Genomic DNA, 19,144 nt, shown 5'->3' on the forward strand with positions numbered 1-19,144 from the left:
TATGGAGTCCCCACCACCCTCTTCTCCCCTACAAAGTCCCCACGGCCCCTATGGTGTCCCCCATGACCCCATCATCCCCTATGGAGTCCTCACAAACCTGTTGTCCCCTACAAAGTCCCCACAGCCCCTATGGTGTCCCCCATGACCCCATCATCCCCTATGGAGTCCCCACAAACCTATTGTCCCCTACAAAGTCCCCACAGCCCCTATGGTGTCCCCATGACCCCATCATCCCCTATGGAGTCCTCACAAACCTGTTGTCCCCTACAAAGTCCCCACAGCCCCTATGGTGTCCCCCATCATCCCATCATCCCCTATGGAGTCCCCACAAACCTGTTGTCCCCTACAAAGTCCCCACAGCCCCTGTGGTGTCCCCATGACCCCATCATCCCCTATGGAGTCCTCACAAACCTGTTGTCCCCTACAAAGTCCCCACAGCCCCTGTGGTGTCCCCATGACCCCATCATCCCCTATGGAGTCCCCACAAACCTGTTGTCCCCTACAAAGTCCCCACAGCCCCTATGGTGTCCCCCATGATCCCATCATCCCCTATGGAGTCCTCACAAACCTGTTGTCCCCTACAAAGTCCCCACAGCCCCTATGGTGTCCCCCATCATCCCATCATCCCCTATGGAGTCCCCACAAACCTGTTGTCCCCTACAAAGTCCCCACGGCCCCTATGGTGTCCCCCATCATCCCATCATCCCCTATGGAGTCCCCACAAACCTGTTGTCCCCTACAAAGTCCCCACAGCCCCTATGGTGTCCCCCATGACCCCATCATCCCCTATGGAGTCCCCACCACCCTCTTGTTCCCTACAAAGTCCCCACGGCCCCTATGGTGTCCCCCATGACCCCATCATCCCCTATGGAGTCCCCACCACCCTCTTGTTCCCTACAAAGTCCCCACGGCCCCTATGGTGTCCCCCATGACCCCATCATCCCCTATGGAGTCCCCACCACCCTCTTCTCCCCTACAAAGTCCCCACGGCCCCTATGGTGTCCCCATGACCCCATCATCCCCTATGGAGTCCCCACCACCCTCTTGTTCCCTACAAAGTCCCCATGACAACTATGAAGGCCTCACTACCCTGTTGTCCCCTACGGTGTCCCCATGACCCGTTGTCACCTACAGCGTCCCCACATCCCCCTGACACCCTCACCATGCAGATCCAGAGCCAGGCTGTCAGAAAGGACTTCTTTAACCCAAAAAAAAAAGGGGGCAACAGGGGGCAGCAGGGTGGGGGGCACCCATGGATGGGGGTGGCACTAGCTCAGGATGGACACCCGAACATGGTCATGGCCTCGGCGAACTCAATGAAGTCCTGGCAGAGGGGTTGCAGGTCGGGTTCCTGGCACGCCACCTCCGAGGGCCATACCTCCAGCCACGTGTCCTTGCCGATGAGGTAGGAGAAGCTGGAGACAGCAAGGGGACGGGGGGACATGGGTCAGAAGGAGGTGGCACGTCGTGGGGGGGACACAGGGATGGACATTGGGGTGCACAACCCTGTACAAGACACTGGAGAATCTCGGGCTTGGGGGGGATGCGCCTGTGTACTTGGGTGTCGGTGTCACCATGTCCATGTGTCTCTGTGTCCCCATGTCCCATCTACCCATGTCCCCAATGTCCCACGTCTCGTGTTCCCATGTCCCCACAGACGTGGCCCCATCCATGTCCCCACACGTGTCCCCATGTCCCTACCGGCCGCTGGTGACCCACAGGTCGGTGGCCAGCCCCCAGAGCAGGTAGTCCTGGCCGATCTGGAGCCTCAGAGCATCTCGGCACTGCTGGTGGCTCACAAAGGTCCGGTTGCTTCCTGCTGGGTCCTCGTCAGTGCCTGTCCCAGGGGAGGACACACAGGTGACATGCCACCTCCAGCCATGCCACAACAGGGACACCCACTTTGCCATGTCCCGCAACGGGGACTCTCAGTCCCCAGGGAGCCACTTGCATCCTTGGTGGCACCACCCCACTGGTGTCATCAGCCATGGGTGACACCAGTTCCCTCCGGCTTTCCCCAGCACCCTTGGGTGTCTCCACTCCCCTTGGGTGACACCAGCCCTCGTGGGTGTCCCCAGCACCCTTGGGTGACACCAACCCACCTGGGTGTTCCTTCCCAACGGGTGTCCCCAGCACCGTTGGGTGATGCCAACCCACCTGGGGGCCCCCAAGCCACCCTAGTGACACCAACCCACCTGGGTGTCCCTGCCCCTGGCTGTCCCCAGCCTTAGGTGACCCCCACCATGTCCCTCAGGGTGGCCTTGTCCCCCACCCCTGGGGTGCTCGTACCCATCTTGATGACGGAGAGGATGGTCATGATGTAGTTGTCATGGGACGACGACTGCTCCACTGCCATCAGCTTCACCTTGTACACTAGGGAGGAGGACATCACTGTGTCACCCCCACCCCTAGACAGCACCCCCACTCCAGGGTGGCCCCTCAGCATGTGGGGGGCCCTCTGTCCCCCCCTTTCCTCCCCGTGTCCTTCTACATCCCCACCTGTCCTCCATGTCTCTCCACGCCCCTCGTTCTTCTACAGCCCTTCGTGTCCCCATCCATACCCTTTATGTCCCCTCTGTGTCCCCAACTCCCCCCGTGACCCCATATCCCCCAGTATCCTTCCATGACCCCATGTCCCCCGTGTCCCCCATGTCCCACCATAGTCAACTCCCGGCTCGCAGGCGCGCTGAATGCGTTGGTTGACGGTGATCTGGGTGTCTTGCTTGTGCCGCATGAAGCAGTTTTCTGCGGGGACACGTGGACACGGCCATGACAAGGTCTATTGTGGTAGTGACATGTCCCATCGTGGCAGCGACATGTCCCACCATAGCAGGGACACGACTCCATCACAGTCATGACACATCCCATCTTGTCAATGACGCGTCCCATCACGGCCATGACGTGTCCCGTCACGGCCCTGACATGTCCCATCACAGCAATGATGTGTCCCGTCATGGCCATGATGTGTCCCATCATGGTAGGGGTGTTGAACCAGTCTACCCCCGTGTCCCTGTGTCCCCATGTCACCTTCGGCGCAGCGACACACGTCCCCGTAGCAGATCTTGCTCAGTTGCCCTTTGTTCTTCTCCGGATGGTAGAAACGGGTGCAGCGGTCATCTGCAGGGACACGGGGACATGAGGGGACACGAGGCGGGGGAGGACACAAGGGGAAAGGACCAATGGGAGACATGGGGACAGAGCAGTGACATGTGGAGGGAGAAGGTCAGCAGGGGATGCAAGGGGACATGGGGACACGGGGGGACATGGTGACACAGGCATGGGGAGAAGATCAGCAGGGACGTGGGGGGACAAAGGGACAGGAGGGGACACAGAGGAAGGACACAGAGGGGACTTTGTGGAAGCAGGGGGCACAGAGGAGAGTGTGGGGACAGAGGGGACCTGAGGGTGACACAAGGGGACATGGGGCGCACCAATCTTGTAGTAGCTGTAGACGGTGACGGCCGCGGGCTGGATCAAGCCCACCTGGAATCGCTGGTGGGCCTTGAAGGAGAAACACTCCTCGGCCTTGTGTGAAATCTGGGGACGGGGACACGGGGACACAGGGACACGGGGATGGCAGTCAGCCAGGCTGGGAGTCAGCGCCCCAACCCCCAGGCTGGGCCTGTCCCCAGCCATATCCCCGTGCTGTCCCTATCCATGACCTGGACCCATCCCTGTCCTTGTCCCCACCCCTGAGACCCTTTTCCCGTCCCCACCTCTGTCCCCATCCATGTCCCCAACCTCATTCCCATCTCTGTCCCTGTTCCAGTCCCTATCCATGTCCCCAACCCCACCTGCATCCCCATGCCATCCCTGTCCCAGTCCTGTCCCCACCCATGTCCCCAGCTTCATCCTCATCCCTGTCTCCATCCTGTCCCTGCCCACGTCCCCAATTCCATCCTATGCCCATCCTTGTCCCTGTCCCCTCCCTGTCCCATCATGTCCTCATCCTGTCCCATCTTGTCCCCATCCTGTCCCATCTTGTCCCCATCCCCATGTCCCTCATGCCCCCCATGTCCCCCGTGTCCCCACCTTGTCGAGGTAGATGATGAGGTTGCTGCGCTCCGACTGTCCTTGGTCGATCTCATACTTGGAGATGTACTTGTCCACCCCGTCCGTGAGCTGGGGACGGGGACATGGTGACACCGGGCATGCAGGACATGCAGGGACAAGTGGGGACACGCAACCGCATCAGGATACAGGGATATATGGCACAGGGGCACATAGGGACATAGTGATGCTGGCCACGTGGGACACGTAGGGACACGTGGCCACGGCAGGATGCAGGGGACTTGCAGAGATGTGGGGACACAGGGGGACGTGGGGACACAGGGACAGTGACACCAGGGGACATGGGGACACATGGCCATGGAGGGAAAGGCAGGGACACAGGGATGCAGTGGCACAGGGGAATATGGGGACACAGTGACACACAGGGACACGTGGGGATGTGGGGACACGAGGACGCAGGGGACACACATGGGGGTTAGGGAGATGTGGGGACGTGGTGGGACATGATGGCACAAAGATACGAGGTCCCGTGTCTCCCCCAGGTCCCCCCGCGTGTCCCCATGTCCCCGCACTCACCCTCTTCAGGTCCTGGAGGTCAGGCAAGAAGCCCGTGAGCATGGAGACATCGAGGATGGACATGGTGGCATCCACGGTGCCCAGGTACCTGTGGGGACAGGGCTGAGGCCACCTGCCTGTCCCCAACTGCCCTACTGTCCCCAGCATTCCCATCCCTGATGTCCCTTTTCCCAAGGATCCCTATGGGACAAGGGGGGGCTGAGCCCTGTTTGTCCCCAACATCCCCATCCTTTTCCCTGATGTCCCCGTCCCCAGTATCCCCATTCCCCTCCCTATCTCCAATGCCCCGATGTCCCCAACGTCCCCAGCCTGTCCTACCTGGTGCAGATGGTGATCTTGAGGGAGCGGAAGAAGCCATCCTGTTCCTTGCCTGTGGGGGGACATGGGGACAATGAGGGGACATGGGGGACATCGAAGGGGACATGGGGTGACATAGAGGGTGCACGTAGGGGACACGGGGAGGGATACAGGGGGACATGGCGAGGACATGTGGGGGACTCACCTGCCTTCACGTCCTCCACCTGCACCCGCAGGTCGAAACTGTCACACTTGTCGTCCTTTTCGGGGACCTTGGCATGGTAGACAGTCACCACTGTCATCGTCCCCTTGCCCGTGCCCTCAGCTTTCACCGTGAAGTCCTCGTTCAGCTTGGTCTGTGGGGAGAGGGGACGTTGGGGAGGGACAGGGACATCCCTGGGAGGGACACGGAAGGGATGGGGCATCCTGGGCCATGGAGGCATGCGGGAACATGGAGGGGGTGTAGAAGGGACCCCAGGACACGGAGGGGACAACAGTGTTGCAAGACACAAAGGGGACAGGGACATTGAAGGACATGGAGGGGACAAGGAAATCAGAGGACATGGAGGGACATGACGGGGACAGGGACATGCCAGGTCACAGCAAGGGAAGGGACAAGATCAGCCTGGGACATGGAGGGACATGGCAGGGACAACCCAAGTCTTGGAAGGACACAGAGGGGACAGGACACGGAGGGGACATGGAAGGGACAGGGACACCTGAGGCTATAGCGAGGGGACAAGATTGTCCTGGGACATGAAGAGACACAGAGGGGACAGGGACATCCCATGGACAGCAACAGCAGGGCAAGCGGTGCTGCATCCCCATGGTCCTGATGGTGACAGTGACAACGATGACAAGGGTGGCGGTACCTCGGCGGAGCGTGCCACCAGGGCATTGCGGTTCTCGATGCGGTAGGTGATGGCATTGGCACGGCGCGGCAGCAGCACCGACACGTCAAGGTTGAGCTCGAGCTGCCGCGGAGATGCCACCTGGTACTGGGCCAATGCTTGGAATACCAGGATGGTGGCCTGCAGGGACACCTGTGTCACCAGGGCTTGGGGACACTGTCTGGAGCATCCCCAAAGCCCCCTGGGTGGCCTTGAGCTCAGGGTGACCCGAAGTTCTGGGGCCACCTGATAGCACCTGGAACATACCCTTGGGGGTCTCATGGAGCAGAGGTGTCCCCCAGGGACAGGACGTGTCCCTGAGGGTCCCCAGGGTCTGGAGGTGTCCCCAGGGACTAGGGTGTCCCCCAGGGACAGGCCTTTTGGGTTTTCCAAAGCCCTTGAGATCCCATGGGGCCAGGGGTGTTCCCCAAGGACATGCCATGTCCCTGGGGGTCCCAAGAGCCCTGAGGTGACCCCCAAGCTGTGAGGGGTCCCCCAATGCCTTTGGGGTCCCATGGGACCAGAGGTGTCCCCCAAGAGACATGCCATGTCCCTGGAGTTCCCAAGGCCACAAGGTCACCCCTCAACCCCCAACAAAACCCTCAGCCCCTATCTTCATGTCCCCCTTCCCCATGGCAGCGGGTACCAGGACAGCACCCATGGGTGCCAGGGGGGTCTGTAGCCCACCTGAGTGGATCCGTAGCCACCACCGAAGTAGTTCTGCTGGGCAAGCCAGTGGGCCACTGGCCCTGTCAGCTCCGACTTCTCCATTTGCAGCAAGGCCAGCAGCGCGTAGGACGTCCCCTCGATGTTGTAGGTATGGGCATTGCGTTCCTCCCAGCTTTTGCCCTCTGGGGTGACATCAGTCCCTCAGCACCCTGTAGGGATGATTTCTCCCCCCACCAAGTACCCCATAATTACCTCTCCCCCCCACCCCAGTTTTGTCCCCGCGGTGAGACGTCACCTTTGGAAAACTTCATGAGAACTTTCTCGCTTGTGAGTTTCCCTGTCAGGGCCAAGGCATAGGAGGTCAGGGCCACTGTGTAGGGTCGGGCCAGTGACTGGTACCTCCGGGCAAGGTATTCGGCAGCTTTGTTGATGCTCCCATCCAAGCTCTGGGCAGAAAGTTTGGATTCTCAGGTGGCTGCTATAAGGCTTGGGCACTTCACCTTGAAGCACTGTCCTTCTACGTGACAGTTGTCCCCCCTCTCCCCATGGAGGGTTGAGGACCGAGCCACTCACGTTGACATGGTCCTTGCAGATCCCCCGGGCCTCCTGCAGCGCGATGAGGACAAAGGCTGTCAGTGACACCTCAGGCTCGGCGCCCTGGTAACCTCCCTGCATGACGAAATGGAGGGAAAAAACCTCAGGATCGTGGTTTTCACAGCAAGCGCTGTCCACCCAACACTCGTCCCTGTCACCCAGCATCGTCCTTTCCCCACAGCTCATTCCAAAACCTCGAGCCAACAGGACTTTGGCCACCAGCAGGGACAGGGTTCGGATCCCCCCATACCACCATCTCCTTATGGATGACAGCAGCATCTTCTTGGAAAATGCCATCTGGCTTCTGCTTCTCCAGGATGAGCCATTTTATGGCCCCACAAATGACCTCGGGCTCAATGTCTACCAGCTTGATGGCCATGGCAAAGACTTTGGCCACGTAGGCTGTCAACCTGGGGACAGAAAGACCTTAGTGTCATGTCGTACCCTGTCACCCGGAGCCGCATGGTGGTGGCAACATGACCCTCACCAGGTGCTTGCTGCGCGGTCCTTGAAGGCAGCATAGGAGCTGTCAGGTTTCCGGAAAGCAAGTTGTTGGGTGTAACCTGGTGAGGAGATGGTGGTTGGCCAACACAAGGAGCACCCGGGGGTGGCTTCAGGCCACCAATGCCCTTCGGTCATTGGCCAACACAAGGAGCACCCAGTGAAACTGAAGTAGCTTCAGGCCACCAACCCGCTCCGGAGCACATTCCAGTGCAAACCAGTAGCTCTAGAAATCCCCAAACTGGTAGCACCCAACCCATGTCTTCTTCAAAGGTGTAGGTTTCTTCAGCACCTTGGGTGATGGTGACATTTTGCACCCCAAGAGAGGAAACCAGGGGATGCTCCCACCCTTTGGGGGATGCTCCTACCCTTTTTAATCAAGCCGATGGCCTCAGTGCGGCGGTCAACGCCGAGGCTTTCCCACTGCAACGTGTTGTCCAGGTAGTGGGTGGCGATGACAGTGGGCGTCATGCCGATCATGTTCTGCTCCCCGCAGCCCGACGGTGTCGTGATGAGGTGCTTCAGCTTGTCCCCGTCGATGGCTTTTTCCACCATGATGGACACAGGGTTGCCTGGACCAGAAGAAGGGGAGACGTCAAGCCAGGAGTGTCCTGCCCTGTCCCAGCTCGTCCCCCACATGTGTCCCTTCCCCTGTTCTCACCTTGGATGCTGACTTTAGTCTCCGACTCAGTGTTGGGGACAATGTCAGAGAGGTTTGCTGCCTTCACGTTCTCTTTCTGTACACCATCTGTGGGGCAGGGAGGCCAGGATGGAGATGAGTGACCCCAAATCCTTCATGTCCTCCCCCACCATGAGGTGACTCAGCCCTGTCCCACATCTGCAACAGGATGTCCCTTGTCCCTCAAGATGTTCCAGAGCCGTACCAGGATGTCCCTTCTCCCTTGAGATGCCGCAGCTCCATAGTAGGATGTCCCTTGTCCCCAAGGATGGCCCAGACCCACAGCAGGACATCCCTCATTCCCTGAGATGCCCCAGCCTGATAGTGGCACATCCCTTGTCCCCCAAGATGCCCCAGCTCCAAGTAGGATGTCCCTTGTCCCCAAGGATGCCCCAGACCCACAGCAGGACATCTCCCATTCCCTGAGATGCCCCAGCTCCATAGTGGGATATCTCTTGTCCCCCAAGATGCCCCAGTCCTACCCTTGGTGGTACATCCTTCATCCCCCCACATGTCCCAGACCCACAGTGGGACTTCCCTTGTCCCCTGAGGTGCCCCAGATCCTTCCCTCAGTGGGACATTCCCGTGGGGCTGAGACATCCCCAAGACCAGCCAGGGCCACTCACTGACTCCCTTCTTCTTTGGGTCCAGCTCAACTATCTTCACCGTCTTCTCCAACCTCATCCCTTCGGGCTGTAGAGGTGAGAGTCCAATGCTCAAGGTTGGGCTGGTTTTGGGTCCCCCCTTCCCAACCTCTCTGGGTTGTCCAGGAAAGGTGTCCCAGTCTAAACCAGCGTCCCCAGGTCATGGGACAAAACTGGGAGAGCCCCAGGAGACCACATCTGAGCATCCTGGGAGGAGGATCCTTCATCCCTGGGTGCCAACACCAGGATGAAAGTGGAGACAGGGATGTCACAGGGATAACGTGCTGGGGACATCTCAGGGGTGGAGGTGGCACCATGTGGTGGAGACGCCATGAGCAGCAATGGTCACTCACCACAACTTTCAGCTTCTTCTTGACACCGTCAGCCACGAACCTGCCCCGGACAGCTGCCTTCACCTCGATGTCATGCAGCCCCAGCTGCAAGGGCACGATGATGAAGGGCACAGCCCACGATGACTGGGGTTTCAGCTTGAGGATCTGCTGGTAGCGCATCTTGGAGGTGGAGGCGCTGCACAGGGCTGGGTTGTGCATCAGCTCCACGCGCACCTGGAGGGCACAAAGATGTTGGCTGTGGGGTTCAGGTGGCCACAGACCCCCCAGAAGCCCGGGCGTGGGTCCCCTGCTGACCGTGATTTCGTGCGTCCAGTAGTTGTAGAGGATGGCACGGATCTCCACCTGCTCGTTCCTCACCACAGAGTAGGGCAGGCGCAGGTCGATGAAGAACTCCTTCATCACCGTGATCTCATAGGGGTCAGCCACGCACAACCCTGCGGGGTGGCCCCCAGGGACATGGGGTTCAGACTTATGGGCTTGCTGGGCCCCTCATCTCCCAGGGACATCCTCAAGGCTTTCAGAGATCCTTCAAGTCCCATGGAGTCCTCCCAAGGTTTAGGGGACCCCTCAAGTCCCATGGATACCTCCCAGGGTTTAGGGGATCCCTCAAGTCTCATGGAGTCCTCCCAAGGTTTAGGGGATCCCTCAAGTCCCATGGATTCCTCCCAAGGCTTCGGGGATCCCTCAAGTCCCATGGAATCCTCCCAAGGCTTCGGGGATCCCTCAAGTCTCAGGGATTCCTCCCAAGGCTTAGGGGATCCCTCAAGTCCCATGGAATCCTCCCAAGGCTTCGGGGATCCCTCAAGTCCCATGGATTCCTCCCACGGTTTAGGGGATCCCTCAAGTCCCATGGAGTCCTCCCAAGGTTTAGGGGTCCCTCAAGTCCCATGGAATCCTCCCAAGGCTTAGGGGATCCCTCAAGTCCCATGGAATCCTCCCAAGGCTTCGGGGATCCCTCAAGTCCCATGGATTCCTCCCAAGGTTTAGGGGATCCCTCAAGTCTCATGGAGTCCTCCCAAGGCTTCGGGGATCCCTCAAGTCTCAGGGATTCCTCCCAAGGCTTAGGGGATCCCTCAAGTCCCATGGAATCCTCCCAAGGCTTAGGGGATCCCTCAAGTCCCATGGAATCCTCCCAAGGCTTCAGGGATCCCTCAAGTCCCATGGATTCCTCCCAAGGCTTAGGGAATCCCTCAAGTCCCATGGAATCCTCCCAAGGCTTAGGGGATCCCTCAAGTCCCATGGAATCCTCCCAAGGCTTCGGGGATCCCTCAAGTCTCATGGATTCCTCCCAAGGCTTGGGGGATCCCTCAAGTCTCTTGGAGCCCTCCCAAGGCTTAGGAGACCCCTCAATTCCCAAGGATTGCCAACAAGCTTTAGGGAATCTCCCCAAAGTTTGGGGCACCTCTCCACTGGTATGCACCCCTCTAAGATTTTGGAGATCCCTCAAACCCCAAGGAAACCTACCAGGCTTTAGGGGACCCTTCAAGTCCCAGGGACCACCCCCAAGGTTTGGGGGATTCCTTTGAACCCCAGGAACACCTTCCTACTCCATCACATACCCTTGGTCTGTGAGATGCTGACGGCCAGGACCTCCCATGTGGTGATGGAGTCCTTCAGGTACACAGGCAGAGTCTTCGTGGAGATTCTGGAGAGGATGGGAATGACCAAGGGGGTCATAACCAGCCCCAAGCCAGGCTAGGGAGGTGTAACCAGCCGCTAAGCTGGAGTAGGGGCATCATAGCTGGTCCCCAAGCTAGACCAGGTGGTTGTAGATGGCCCCTGAGCTGGACCAAGGTGTCATAGCTGGTCCTGAGGCAGCACCAGGGGGTCAAAGGTGGCCCTTGCCTGGACTTGGGGGGGATCATAGCTGGTCTCCAGACTGGGCAAGGCAGTGTCCAGAGCTGGACAGGGAGGAGGTAATGATCACCAAGTTGACCCATGGGGTGGAGGGGTAGTGGGACAAGGGCACAGGGCTCACCCCAGCTCATTGGGCTGCTCCGTCAGTTCCTCCAGCTGCCACAGCCAGCTCTCCGGGAAGAGGCTCCGTGAGGTGATGTCCTCATCAGCCAGGAAGCCATCGTCCGCCTCACCTGGGGATGGCAGCATCCCTCTCGACCATGGCCTCAGGGCCCATCCCCTGGGTGGAGCCAGTATCACCCCAGCATCATCCGAGCACCACCCTTGTTTTGCCCAAGCATCTTCTAAGCGTCACCCAACTTTCACCCAAGCATTGCCCAAAATTCATCCAAGTATCGCCCTAGGACAGCACGAGCAACACCCGAGGTTCACCCGACCTTCGCCCAAGCTTCACTTAAGCTTCGCCCAACCATTAACCCCACCGTCACCCCACCGTTGCCCAGCACTTGCTTCGAGCCAGCTCGAGGTGGAGCTCGCGCTGCTTCTGGTCACGGATGCCCTTGATGTAGTTGCAGCAGTCGAGGAAGGCCCGGATGCAGGCTTCTCCATCCTGGATGTAGTTGGTCCGATGTTCACAGCTGTGGCCCATGGGGTTTTCCTTCATGCCGTCCTCACAACACTTGCGCAGCGTCTTGTCCGTGTACTCAGCCGCTGCCAGCACCGAGGCACCCAACTGGCACCCAGTCCTGGCCTGAGGGCCATCAGGGACATGGGACACTCTTTGGTGTCCTTTGGGATATGGGATGCTGTGGTATCACCAGGGACATGGGACACTCTGATGTCCCTCAGGGACGTGGGACACTGGTATTGACTGGGACATGGGACACTCTGGTGTCCCCTGGGAACCTGGGACACTTTGGCATCTTCAGGGACATGGGACAATCTGGTGTCCCCAGGGGCACAGGACATTCCAGTGTTCTTGGGGACATGGGACATTCCGAGTGCCACCTACCCTTGGTGCCTTTGTACTCGATGAGCTGCAAGGAGCGGCGCTTGCGTTTTGCAGGCTGAGGACACTGGACCTCTGGGAAGGGAGAGGACACGGGTCAGGACCCCAGAGTGTCACAGCCCCAAACCCATGTGTCACTTCCCCTTGACATCAGTTGTCACATCCCAAAGCTCAGGGGACACTTCCCCCATCCCTGAGGTGTCACACTCCCCCATTCTTGAAGTGCCACATCCCCAAGGTGTCACCTCCCCCATCCCCAGGTGCCACCCGAGGTTGTCCCAGTCCCCAGCATGTCCCCTACCTGATCGCGGCGGCGTGATGATCTTCACGTTGGTGACCAGGCTGAGGCCAGCGTCAGCAAAGACACCCACGTTGTCCCTCCCGCTGCCCGGGGTACAGCCGATGTCACTCTTCTCCACCGTGTCCCAAACCTGTGGCCAACAGGGGACAAGCCATGACAGCCACTGCTACCACCTGGGGACAGTGGAGTGGGGACGGGGACCCAGGCACCCACCTTGGACTGGGTGATCTTGTTCTTCTTGCTGAGGACGAAGACGCCCTTATCCACGGCCACCAACCCCACCCAGGCTTTGTGGTCACCCTCGATGCGCAGCCGCATGGGTGTCCCCGGTTCATGCACCCGGTTGTCAGCCTCCGTCGCTCCCTTCACCACCAGCTGCCAGGGGACACAGGGTGGGGCGGGGGGGGGGGGGTGTCATGTCCACGGGATGCCCAAAAAAACCTTTCACCACACCCCTAGGAACTGCCCCATGGGGGTACCCCAACCCCATGGGGTGTTGAAGTCCTCTAGAGGTAGCTGATGGCTGTGTCCTCCACCATGGAACATCTGGACCATCAGTGGGTCACCTGGGCCACCCAAGCCCCCCCCATGAGATGCTCAAGCCCACCATGGACTATCCAAACCACCTAAGTGCCACCCAATCTCCATCATGGGCCACCCAATCTCCATCATGGGCCACCTCAAGGGCCACCTAAACTACCTCCAAGGCCCAGTCAATACCCCTACGGGCCCCCCCCAACCCCTAGGACAGTGGGGACACACTCACGGTGCCCATGCAAGTGTCCTTGACGTCAACCCAGATGGAGTCGGCAACAATCTCGCTGGGCTTCACGTAGTAGTAGGCCACGATGCGGAAGGAGGGGATGAGCTCGGCCGTCACTGGCAGTGACATGGTAACCAGGCTCTGGCCAGCCTCGTGCCGCTGTCGCCCCACGCGGATGATGCGTCCCTTGCTCATGATCTGTGGTGGGCAAAGAAAGGCAGGGTTGGTGGACACCTGGACACCTAGGTCCCCAAGATGGGGGGCAGTTGGTTGGCAGAGGCCAAGCGTGCTCACCAGGTAGGTGAAGTGTGGGACAGAGTCACGGACTTCGTTGTTGTTGCTCTTGAGGTGGAAGTTCACGGCGAGATTGTCACCAGGCTGCAGCTCAGTGGCCCCCACGGCCAGGTGGAGGAGGTTGCCAGAACCACCCTGGCTGTGGTAAGCTTCGGCGGTCATCTGTCGCGAGGCCTGGCGGTCAGGAGGCAGCTCACGCTGGCTCGTCCGCACCTGCAACATAGGGGACACAGTGGCACCTGGTCAACAGGGAGAGGCGTGGACCTGGGCAGGGGTCAGCACGGAGGTCTTGGCCACTGTAGAGGTCTTGGCTGTCCTGGTCTCCCTGACCCCTGCTGCCCTGGTCGTTGGTCAATGGTGATCATCTCCTTGGTCAACCTGATCATCTCTGCTACCCTGGATGTCTTGGCCCCTCTAGTCAACTCAACCACGTTGGTCCCCCTGACATTGTCCTTCCTGGCCCTTGGCTACCCTGAACATCTTGGCCACTCCCGCCCCCCTGACCTTGGCCATCCCGGTTCTTGGTCACTGGTGAACCGTGCTGACCCTGGCTGCAGGCCACCATGGACAACTTGGCCACTGGGGACATTTCCACCAGTCCCCCTGACACTGGCCATCCTGGTCCTTGATCACCCTAGATGTTTTGGTCAACCCAATTGTGTTGGCTGCCATGGTCGCCCTGACACCAGCCATCCTGCTCCTTGGTCAGCGGTGACCAGGATAGCCCTGGTCCTTGGTCACTCTGGACATCTTAATCACCACAGCCACCTCAGCCATGCTGGTCCCCCCTGACTGTGGCCATCCTGGTCCTTGGTCAATGGTGACTGGGGTGGCCCTGACCCTTGGCCACCATGGATGTCTAGACCATCCTGATCCCCCGATCCTGCTGTCCTGGCCCTTGGTCAATGGTGACCATGCTAGCCGTGGTCCTTGGTCACCCTGGACATCTCAGCCACCTTGGTTGTTGCAGCAACCCCAGCCCCCCAGGTCACTTCAACCACCCCTGTCCCCAGCCACCTTGGCCACCCCAGTTCCAAGGCCACCCCTGTACCTATCCCCACTCACGGTGATGGGAACGGTGTCCTTGTTGGCCGGCATGTTGAGGACAAGCTTGGCTGTGCCATCACGCTGGGTGGAGACAAGACCCTGGAAGCCATCAGCCTTGACGCTGACACGTGGAGCCGGGGACTCATCTGGGTTAGTGACATAGACCTGCAGGGGATGTGGTGTTACATGAGGACATTACATGGGGACATGGCACGAGGGACACGTCACCTGGTGCCATCCAGGTGACACAGGGACAGTCCATGGTCCCCAGGCCCTCTCCAGGTGACACAGTGATATAACATGGGGACAGACCCTGGTCACCAAGTCTCCTCCACCCACAAACCCCCAGGCTTGCCCTATCTCCATCCCGATGCTGGGGACCCTGGTACCATGGGGGTCCTGGGCCAATGCCACCGCCGTCCCCATCCCTGTCCCCAGATGCCATTACCGTCAGATCAAAGGGCATCCCCGGCTTGAAGTACTTGGGGGTGCGGGTGAAGTGGATGGTGTACGGGGACGTCACGATGTGGATGCCAGTGCGCTGTGCCTCCACCATGTCACTGCCTGCGATGGCCACGGGAACAGCCGTGTCACCCAGCATCAGGACAGGGCTCCCGGTCCCCCCCAGGGACAGCCCTGTCTGACCTTGGGTGGCCCCAGATGTCCCCATCCTCGCTGTCCCCAACCTCACCTGTCCTCATCCTTGCTGTCCCCAACCCCATGTCTCCCTGTCCTTTGCTGTCCCCAACCCCACGTGTCCCCAGCCCCACATGTCACTGCTGTTCCCATCCCCCTACGTCCCCACGTGTCCCCAAGTGTCCCCCTACCTACCCAACTTGTTGAAGACTGTGACAGAGACATACAGCCCGTGGCCTCATACGTCCCTGCTGTCCCTATCCCCCCAAGTCCCCTGCGTCCCCTGTGATCCCTCTGCACACCTGACTCGGTGAGTACGGTGACGGAGACGTAGAGTGAATGTCCCACCAGCTCCTGGAGGTTGGCAAATCGCTGCTGCAGCGTGGCCATGGACAGCACGGCTTCCCCGTCCCCATCGATCACCTGCGGCATGGAGTTAGTGGGACAGGGAACAGCCATGGGGACCGGGATGGGGACAGGGGATGGCAGAGCTCAGTAGGAGACAGGGATGGGGACAGGGATGAAGATGGCGATGACAGGGCTCAGCAAGAGCTGAAGAGGGGACTGGAACAGGGACAAGGGATGGGGACAGGGACAAGGAGAGGGTCACCTGGACGCGCCGTAGGGACTGGGGGATGCTCTTCTTCTCGTCGTCCACCATAACGCCAAAGAGGACGAAGGCTGACCCCTGCAGGCGCTTCCCATATAGGTACCTGTGGACAAGTCACCACTGTCACCGTCAACCCCTGTCCCCATGCCCCCATCACATCCACATCACTGTCACCCCATGTCCCCACATCCTCTTGTCATGCAACCCTGTCACCCCGTTGCCCCACGTCCTCATCACCCTGTCCCTGTCACTCCACATGCCCATGTCCCCCTGTCATCCCATCACACCCTGCCACCTCCATCACCATCACCCTGTGTCCTCCTCACCCCCTGTCCCCATCATCCCATTTCCCCATATCCCCATCACCCTCAAACCTGTCACCTTGCATCCATGCCACCCCCTCATCCCTGGGGACTTTGCGCAGGAGCAGAGCAGGAATGTCACCCCACACCATCGCCCATGGCGGTTTGACCCCCAAAATGAGCAGTTTTGGGGTCCCCATCCCACCTGGCCGTGATGGACACTCGGAAATCGTCCTTCCGGTCAACGTAGAGGAACTTCTCCTCCGGCTCCAGGACCACCTCAAAGCTTGGCAGGACTGTGGGGTGGACACCCAATGGACCCAGGCATCCAGGACAGGCACAAGGGACCCAGGTGTCTGGGGACCCCCACCCCACCTTACCATACTCCTTGACTTCGAATTGGGTGCTGAAGACCTGTTCTGGTGAGTCTTCGAATTTGGCCATTATTGTCCACGTCCCCAGGCTGGAAAAGGTGGGGGACAGGGTGAGGGGACAAGCTCGGGCCCATGGATGTCCCCAGGGCCACCCTGGGAGGTGACACCTACCTGATGACCTCAGGCAGGTTGTGGTTGAGGGAATAGATGCCGGTCTTCTTTGGCGAGGACACGGGCACTTGCTTGATGATGACGTTATCAGGTGTCTGAAGGGACATGGAGTGGTTGGGGACGGTAGCATGGGTGGCGGTGTCCCCATGTCCCTGCGTCCCCAGCGGGCACCCACCTTGATCTCCACGATCACTGTCTTGAACAGCGGCTCCATGAGGTGGTTCAGACCAAAGAGGCGGCAGAGCACTGGGAGGGGACACAGGGGACAAGGTGAGCAGGGATGGTGCGGGGACATCCAGAAATGGGTGCTGGACCCCAAAATGGGTGCTGAGTCCCAGTGGAGATGCCAGGACGATGTCCCCAAATGGGTGCTGGACCCCAGTGGGGACATCATGGGGAGGTCCCCAAATGGCTGCTGGACCCCAGTGGGGACATCATGGGGAGGTCCCCAAATGGCTGCTGGATCCCAGCACCCCAAGGTCACACCAGCACCCCAAGGTGCTGTGGAGGGGACCCAACACCCCAAGGTGCCACCAGCAGCCCAACACGCCATGGTGAGACCCAGCACCCCAAGGACACACCAGTGGAGCCAGGGGTGTAGATGGGCTTGTCAGTCTGTAGGAAGATGTGGCCGCTCTGGAGTGACACCAGCAGCACCTTCTCCAGGGTCACCTGGTCCACCCGCGCCAACACCGAGACAAACTGCTTCCCCGCTGCCTGGGGCAGTGCCTTGGCTGACACCTGCAGTGACAGAGGACACGTGGATGGGGCAGGTGACACCAGATGGCACCCATGCCCTGGGAACGGGGCTGAGGATGCCAGGTGACAGTCCCCAAGGACTCCAGGGTGACCATCATCAAAGATCTAGGGGTGACCATCCTCTAATCATAGGGTGACCATCTCCAAGGACCCCAGAGTCACTGTCCCCAAGGACCTGGGGTGACTGTGTCCCCAAGGACGTCAGAGCAACCATCCCCAAAGACCCTGTGGTGACCACCCTCCCCCAGGTCCCACCAGCCCCCATGGAGATTCTCCACCATCTCATATAGGGTTGAACCCCACAGGCCACCCTCTCCGGGGCGGGAGGGGGCAGTGACCGGCAGGGAGGTGACACGGTGGTGATGACATACCTTGATGGTGGCGGTGGCCAACATGCCCTCGGCGGGGCTCAGTGGCACGTGGGTCTGGTAGAGCACCTGGCGCTTGAGGGGAAAGTCGTGCACCGTGATGGTGGCCTTGGCAGCGGTGGTCAACCCTGGCACCTCCAGCACCACCTGCTCCTCCGTCTCCAGCCGCAGCACCGCCGGTGTCACCATCATCGCCCTGGGGACACCGGCTGTCATGGGGGGCTGTCACAGGGTCCCCCAGAGCACCCTGGGGACCTCACAGCACCCAGAAACCCCCCCAATCTGTCCCCGCAGCACCCTAGGGATCCCCTGATCTGTCCCCCACAGCACCCAGCACCCTGGGGACCCCATGGCACCCAGCACCCCGGGGACCCTACGGCACCCCAGGGACCCCCCCATCTGCCCCATGGGCCTGAAGCAACCCCAAATCCCTTGCTGCACCCCAATATCCCCCCATTGCCCCCCAATATCCCCCCATTGCCCTCCAGCACCCACCCCTGGGGGTGTCCTGGAAAGAGGGCTCCCATCTGGGGTGGGGGTCCTGGTCAGGGGGGTCCCGGGTAGGTTGAGGGTCCCTGGCAGGGGGGTCCCAGTTGGGGTAGGAGTCCCAGACAGGGGGGTCCTGGTTTAGGGGGTCCCAGATATGGGGGTCTCCTTCAGGGTGGGGGGTCCTGGCCATGGGGAGGTTCAATCTAGGGTGGGGGGTCCTGGCCATGGGGGGGTCTACCATGGGGGTTCCATCTAGGGCAGGGGGTCTTGGTTGGTGAGGAGGTCCCAGCCATTGGGGTCCCAGCCAGGGGGGTCCTATGGGTGGGGATCCCATGGGTGAGGGAATCTCAGGGTGCAGGGATCCCATGCGTGGGGTGGGGGTTGACCCAGAAGAGGGGGTCCAAGGGGTTGGGGGGGTCCCATGGGCGCATGGGGGATCCCAAGGTGGATCCCAAGGTGGGAGGGGTCCCAGAAGAAGGGTTCCAATGGGTGGGTGGGGTCCCATTGGCACATGGGGGATCTGGGAGGGGGGGGGGGGGGTCCCATGGGTGGGTGGGGGTCCCGTGACTCACATTTGGGCATGGGTGGGGGCCACATGCAGCAGCAGAAGGCCGAGGAGGAGGAGGGGCAGCGCCGGAGCCCCCATGGCTGTAGGGGGGGGGGGATGGGGACGGGGGATCCGGCGGGTCCCTTTATGGTGGCACCGCCGGTTAATGGGTAACCAGGGCCTGGACGCCTGGGTCCACCCACATGGACGCCCCAGATGCCACCCAGATACAAGGGGGGGGGGGAGGGGGGGGGCCCCAGACGCTTGGGTCCACCTGGGTGAGGGTTGGGGAGGGTCTGCCTGGACCCCTGGGTCCACCCATGCCAAGGGAATCTGGGACCCATCGGAGGGGGTCCCAGATCCTTGGGTCCACCTGGGTGGGGGCTGGGAAGCCCGCGTCCAC

General features: G+C 60.4%; 1 protein-coding gene across 1 annotated transcript; it reads right to left on the reverse strand.

The window, feature by feature from the left end:
* Positions 1–1,226: 1,226 nt before the first annotated feature.
* C3 (complement C3) lies at positions 1,227–18,849 on the reverse strand. Its single transcript, XM_075525863.1, has 40 exons — positions 18,767–18,849; positions 17,709–17,901; positions 17,160–17,319; positions 16,754–16,824; positions 16,579–16,673; positions 16,414–16,496; positions 16,239–16,329; positions 15,732–15,834; positions 15,424–15,544; positions 14,934–15,049; positions 14,504–14,650; positions 13,439–13,651; positions 13,148–13,342; positions 12,595–12,756; positions 12,382–12,511; positions 12,084–12,155; positions 11,578–11,782; positions 11,193–11,351; positions 10,774–10,859; positions 9,509–9,648; positions 9,215–9,427; positions 8,844–8,910; positions 8,200–8,286; positions 7,907–8,110; positions 7,525–7,600; positions 7,288–7,447; positions 7,017–7,112; positions 6,739–6,889; positions 6,462–6,625; positions 5,757–5,915; positions 5,090–5,240; positions 4,906–4,957; positions 4,588–4,675; positions 4,033–4,122; positions 3,432–3,537; positions 3,028–3,117; positions 2,659–2,745; positions 2,290–2,373; positions 1,702–1,837; positions 1,227–1,415 (listed from the first exon to the last, which is right to left on the reverse strand). The coding sequence occupies exons 1-40, from the start codon at positions 18,838–18,840 to the stop codon at positions 1,274–1,276; spliced, it is 5,019 nt and encodes a 1,672-aa protein (XP_075381978.1). The 5' UTR covers positions 18,841–18,849; the 3' UTR covers positions 1,227–1,273.
* Between the last annotated feature and the right edge of the window lie 295 nt (positions 18,850–19,144).

Source organism: Mycteria americana, chromosome 28, assembly GCF_035582795.1.
Source record: "Mycteria americana isolate JAX WOST 10 ecotype Jacksonville Zoo and Gardens chromosome 28, USCA_MyAme_1.0, whole genome shotgun sequence".
In the NCBI taxonomy this organism is placed as follows: domain Eukaryota; kingdom Metazoa; phylum Chordata; class Aves; order Ciconiiformes; family Ciconiidae; genus Mycteria; species Mycteria americana.

Bases quoted from the DNA above. Each gene is read 5' to 3' on its own strand.
- C3 (XM_075525863.1), bottom strand. From the start codon at position 18,840: ATGGGGGCTCCGGCGCTGCCCCTCCTCCTCCTCGGCCTTCTGCTGCTG. The intron at 12,757-13,147 runs GTGAGTGTGTCC...GTCCCCTGGCAG, and splicing joins AGGACACTTGCATGGGCACC to CTGGTGGTGAAGGGAGCGAC. The intron at 3,538-4,032 runs GTGGGGACACGG...CCCCGTCCCCAG, and splicing joins TCATCATCTACCTCGACAAG to ATTTCACACAAGGCCGAGGA.